This window comes from Nicotiana attenuata, unplaced genomic scaffold (genome assembly GCF_001879085.1).
Source record: "Nicotiana attenuata strain UT unplaced genomic scaffold, NIATTr2, whole genome shotgun sequence".
Taxonomy (NCBI): domain Eukaryota; kingdom Viridiplantae; phylum Streptophyta; class Magnoliopsida; order Solanales; family Solanaceae; genus Nicotiana; species Nicotiana attenuata.
In genome coordinates this window covers 1,638,527-1,644,526 of record NW_017670255.1, presented here as the reverse complement: position 1 = coordinate 1,644,526, position 6,000 = coordinate 1,638,527, and the positions used below count along the sequence as shown (strand labels likewise).

The 6,000-nt window shown below is 32.5% G+C and overlaps 1 protein-coding gene across 1 annotated transcript; it reads left to right on the top strand.

Moving 5' to 3' along the window:
• Positions 1-286: 286 nt before the first annotated feature.
• Positions 287-2,891, top strand: LOC109236794 (probable WRKY transcription factor 72). Its single transcript, XM_019403025.1, has 3 exons — positions 287-481; positions 1,225-1,785; positions 1,883-2,891. Exons 1-3 carry the CDS (start codon positions 386-388, stop codon positions 2,666-2,668), a joined length of 1,443 nt encoding a protein of 480 aa, XP_019258570.1. The 5' UTR covers positions 287-385; the 3' UTR covers positions 2,669-2,891.
• Positions 2,892-6,000: the final 3,109 nt, after the last annotated feature.

Here is a 6,000-nt window from a genome sequence, read left to right as displayed (position 1 = left end):
AAGATTGGAGACAGCCAAAAAATACGTTTTCCCTCAGAAAGTCTTCAAAGCTCGTCTGTCACTTAAACGTTGAATTTGAACTTCAACTGTTCTTTTTTAATTCTTTTCTTTCTACTCGTCAGGTCATCAACAGGAGTGTGTATAGAATAATGAATATAAAATAAAAGATGATTGGCGGTCGCGCTCAATTTTTTAATTTTTTAATTTTTGAACGTTTGTGTGTAAGAATGGCGATAGGAGAAGACTTAGATTCAAGTGAATTTAAATATTTAATAATAGTAGTAGTTTGAAGACAAAGGGCTCCTTTTGTGGAATAACTACAACTATAAGAAACCTTCAAAAACTGTTGAAACAGACCAACCAAAAAAGGTTTTAATTTCAAGCTATGGAGAAAATATTGGATAACTCCATCACAGAAACAGTTGTAGCTAGAAATCAAGGCAATAATCATGAAGAAGAAGCAGTCGGGAACTCTTTAAAGGTAAAATTAATTTCTGTTAATTAGCTTTCTTCTTCATTCTATGTGTGCATTTATATTTGAAGTTCAAATTTTATTTTGCTTGGAATTCGACCTCTATATTTAATTTTGGCAGAAAATCCATTAGTTTCCAGGTTCATGGTAATGATGATACCTTAATTTCATGCAGTTAAAAGTCTAAACCTTTGTACCCTGAATTACATCGGGGGAGATATGTTTAGTCAACCATGATTTCTCTGCCCAATGGCTACCTATTTTGTTTATATATGGTTTTTTTTTTAAATATATATATATATATATTTCGGTTTATATCAAACTTTTCAATAGAAATTTAAGAGTAAATAACACAATTAGACGATGTACCAATGATGGAATTTGTTATTAAAACAGTTGTGTAACAGAATTTTGCATAAATAGTGTTAGTCTATTATCATAACTCAACTTATATACGAGTTTGAATCTATTATCACAACTCAACTTGTTTGCAAGTTTAAATCTAGTTTTGTTGAGGTTTTGAAGTAAAAGCTTTAGATGATTCCCCTAAATTAAAGGATGTCTCACAACTGGTCAATACCTTTCTTAATTAACGGACAGTGAAAATTGCCTTTCATTTCGTGTCATAGCTGTATGAGATATGGCATATATATAGTTATTTTCTATGAAATGTTTTGGTTGAATTGAAAAAACAAACTTATGAGAAGACTATATAGGTGCCAATTATCCACCTCTTGCTATTGTGAATGTAGGATGATGAATTTAAGTCGGCCATAGCAGAAGTCAATGAGCTCAGACTAGAGAATTCAAGATTAAGAACGTTACTTGAACAAATACAGAAGAATTACAGTTCTCTCCAAACTCGCTTCTCTAATATTTGTCAACCAGATCATAAGAAGAGTGTCAGCCCAACATGTACAACTGAAAATGTTGCTGAAGAAGAATCTGAACTAGTCTCTCTTCGACTTGGGCGAAGTCCTAGTCGTAATGATCAGTACAAAAAAGATGATAAGAAAAGACATTCTTGTCAGTCCAGTGATGGGCTTAAACTTGGGCTGGACTACAACATTGAAGTATCTAAATCTGATCCTATCAAGCCCAATACTGACCCAAGCCCAGATAACATGTTATTAGAAACAAAAACAGTAGACGCCAGAGAAACATCAAGGCCAACTAGTGAAGTAATGAGAAGAGGTGACTATGAAGTTTCACAGCCCAACCCAAGTGTTAAGAGAGCTAGTGATGATGAAGTTTCCCAGCCCAATGTCAAGAGAGCTAGAGTCTCTGTTCGGACAAAATGCGACTACCCAACAGTAAGTACAAAAATTCAATTATGATTAATCTTTTAACGTAATAAGTGTGAGTTCATTTCTCACTCTTCTTTTCCCTTTCCCCGTGTATGTAATACAGATTAATGATGGTTGTCAATGGAGGAAATATGGACAAAAGATATCTAGAGGTAATCCGTGTCCACGTTCATATTATCGGTGCTCAGTCGCTCCATTATGTCCAGTGAGAAAACAAGTCCAACGATGTGTTGAAGATATGTCCATATTGATCACAACTTATGAAGGAACACATAATCATTCACTTCCAATTGAAGCTACTGCTATGGCCTCCACTACTTCAGCTGCTGCTTCAATGCTTCTTTCTGGCTCATCCAGTTCTCAATCATCCAACGATTTGAGAAATTTGCCTAATAATTCGAAAACAACACCACTTTATTTATCCAATTCTCCTTCAAATTCAAATCCTTTTCCCACCATCACATTAGACTTTACCACATTCCCAACTACCTCATCATTTACTAGTTTCAACTTCCCTTCCAATTTCCAATCCAACACGGGATTTCTTTCTAACAGTTTCAACTTTTCCTCGCCTGAACCAGACACACTATCCAAAATTTTGGGCAGTGGGTATGTAGATTATGATTCTACTACTACATTACCATATAGCAAGAGCCTCGCAAACATTGGCTCATCAAATCTTGGAAGGCCATCCCCTGCCCAAAAACAATTTGACCAACCCGTTCTTGGAAAGAATAATAACAGTAGTAGTAGTAGTAGTAAATTGAAGGAGAATTCTTCTCAACAGGCTCTAACGGAAACGTTGACAAAGGCAATAGCATCAGATCCTAGCTTTCAGTCGGTGCTAGCTGCTGCTATTTCATCAATGGTTGGTGCCACCAAAACTTGAACTGGAGACTGGATGATCAAATTCAGGTTCCAAATTCAAGTTCTAGAGCACAGATAATTTAAATGATGAAGTATTGACGCTCTTGTCATTGAAGTTTAGTTAACAAGAGATATTTTAATTAAACGTTCTTTATTTTTTTGTCATTAATTTGATAGCTTTGATTTATACACAAATGTAAACTCTTTGACTGTTTTAATTAGTCATATTGATGCCCTTTCTTTCATGTTAATTAGCCAAGCAAAACATGTTAGCTTATGCTTTTAGACCTAATTTTCTTAGGTTCTTTTTTGGTAGTCAACATTTGGTCAAGGGAGGCAAAAAGTTCTCCTAAGTTTTCTTTTAATGGTAGTCATGTCTAAGCTATTTTACGCCCATTTCGACTAATTCACTCGATATTTGTTACCATTACACCCATATGGATAATGGATAACTCTTCCGCAACGATTTAGACAATGGAAATTATTTACCTAGTGTTCACACACTAAAATTTGAACCTTCATTCCCAAGGTTGTCTCTCTGGCCCTTCGACCATCAGGATGTTGTTAGGGTTTTGCTCTAAATTTCTAATATATTAGGACTCTATTTGTTGATGGAAGGGAAAAAGACTTCTAAAAAGAATAAATCTCCTCCATATACCTTATCCTTTTTTTGGAGGAAAAGTTTTTGACATCTATATATTGAGTCATCAAAAGAGTCTTTGTTTAGGAGGAGATTTTTCTCTCAATAATTTTTTTTCCTACTAATTTTTATATGTAGGTCAATTAACCAAACCCATTATAATGTCCTATTTTAGTATAATTCTTTTGTCGTCTTGATTTATCGTCTACCGAGTTTTGTATTGTTAGCTTCCGCATGCACCAATTTGAATGATAATGAAGACTTATCCAACAAATTTGAACGTGATGCTACATGCGGAGAAAAATTTAAAATCACAAATATTCTAAATCCTTGTTGATGCATCATTATAAAAATAAAAACTAACTTCTAATCCATGTTTGGGCCACTTTTAAGCAATGTCAGTTTTAAGTCATGCCTACTTGTAACGTGTGAGCTCCAATGTGAGTTTTAACTCATGTTATTTTTAAAGCGTGTGCTATTTTCAATAAATATCAGTTTTAACATGAGAAAACTACCCTCTATAGCCCCTCAAAATTTTAATAGCCCATATTTTTACCCACTTACAGAAAATGGCCTTTCGGCCCAATTTATTTGCAACTTATAGCCATTATCTATTTCCAATGCATTTATCTTCCCAAGGTAACATTTAATCCTAGCCTTTTTATCTTTCTTTTATTCTATCCAATGCACACCTTTTTATCTTTCTTTCATTCTATCCAATGCACAAATTTTTTTTCCATTACCATTTTCATTCATATCCTATTTCTTTCTCTGTCTTCTTCGTCTTCCTTTTATCTTATTTTTGGTTATTTTTTTTTTCATTCTCCTTCCATTCTCTATCTCCCATTTCAGATCTATATTTTTCTCTTTATTTTTTTTTTTACTTCTCACTGGAAAAATTTGTTTGCGTACCTAGAAAAATCACAAAATTTTTAATTCAATTATTAAATTTACTCAATTACGATATATGATATAAGAGTGGCAGCAAAAGTCGTGGAGTTTTCTAGTCAAGCTTCTACTTCTTCTTCTTCTTCTTCTTCTTCTTCTTCTTCTTCTTCTTCTTCTTCTTCTTCGATCATAATAGTGTTTTGTGAGTGAAGAACTTTTACAGTGAGTATCGAGTGGGTGCTGGATTAAGTGGGTATCTGGATGATACTTATATATATATAGTTATCCAATTTATTAAATTTTTTATATACACATTGTACAAATTTTGTATATAAGTGTATCTTGTATTTTTCAGTTTATTTTGTATATTTTTTGTATAGTGACAGTCTGTTTTGTATATTTTTTGTATATTGACAGTCTAACTTGTATAGTGACAGTCTATTTTGTATATTATAGTAACTGTCTATTTAGTATATATTTTATATAATGACAGTCTATTTTGTATAGTGACATTCTATTGTAAATAAAAAATATGCAGAAGAGACAAAAACAGAGGAAATAATCACAAAGTGTTGACCAAAAGTTGCAATAACACAAGATGATTAGTTCTTGGGTCACATTAATCTAAAAATCATATTAATTTTTAGATACTCCAGAATATTAAAATCATTTTACAGAGATGGAATAAAGAGAAACTCTTAGAAATTAAAGAATAAATGACAATAATCCCTTTCTGTCAATTCTAATTTTCAGGGGCAAAAGTTCGACTATAGTATATACTTACAATCAATAACGTCCTGTTTAAGGTATTATAAATTGTCACAATTATAAACTCTAAATTGGGTAAGTTTTATTTTAGCTTTTGCACAATCAAAGCAGTAAGCAAATATTCCAGAAAGAGAAACACAAGTTCTTATCATAAAGAATCAGAATCAAATTAAAAAATCCTTAGAAATACATAAATGGTCAATCAAACTAAAAATAGAAAATTCAGAAAAGGGAAAGAACTTTAATTTACCAGAGGATCAAAAATTGATAGTATAAAGGTGTGTTTGAGTTGAAGTCAAGGTTTGTATATAGCGTTTAAGTTATTCCCTTTGTTTTTGCTGGCGTCCGATAAGCTATATAAGGTTCAATATCGTTTGGAAAACGATTGTGAAGAACGAAAAATACGAAAATTGCTGAAGAAAGAAGCAGAAAGCGGTAGTTTGGGCTAGCCACCAGAATTTCTTTTGGGCTATAAATTGTGTATTGTAATATTGGGCTACCGAATGATATAGATTTGGCCCGAGTGGCTATAAATGATATTTGCTCTTTTAACTAATGCTTATTCTTAATGCGTGAGCTCCTTTTAACCCATTCTTAGGCTTCTTTCAACTAATACCAAGATTTTTCCATCTATACCTATTTTAATCATGGCAAGCAAGAGTGATGAAGATCATGTGAAAAAGATGACTCAAGTTTTGTCAAGAAAGCTNGTAGAATTGTTAGGTAGCTTACCCTTGAATTTTTTAATCTAATTATAAACTCGTTTTTACTTGAAGGAAAGGAAAAAGACTTCTAAAAATGAATAAATCTCCTTTATATAACTTATTCTTGAAGGAAAAGTCTTCGACATCTATAAATTGAGGATCTCTGCTTCTCAAAACAACAACAGCAACAACACATCCATGATGTAGCTATCTAAAGAGTCTTCTTTAAGGGGAGATTTTTCTCTCTATTAGTTTTTTGTTTTTAAACTAATTTTTATATGTAGGTCAATTTGACCAAACCCATTATACTATCCTATTTTAATATAATTCTTTTTGTCATCTGATTTATCGTCC

Excerpts from the sequence above, each read along its gene's own strand:
- LOC109236794 (XM_019403025.1), top strand. The coding sequence starts at position 386 with ATGGAGAAAATATTGGATAACTCCATCACAGAAACAGTTGTAGCTAGA. Across the intron at positions 482-1,224 it reads CAGTCGGGAACTCTTTAAAG|GATGATGAATTTAAGTCGGC; the intron begins GTAAAATTAATT and ends TTGTGAATGTAG. Across the intron at positions 1,786-1,882 it reads CAAAATGCGACTACCCAACA|ATTAATGATGGTTGTCAATG; the intron begins GTAAGTACAAAA and ends TATGTAATACAG.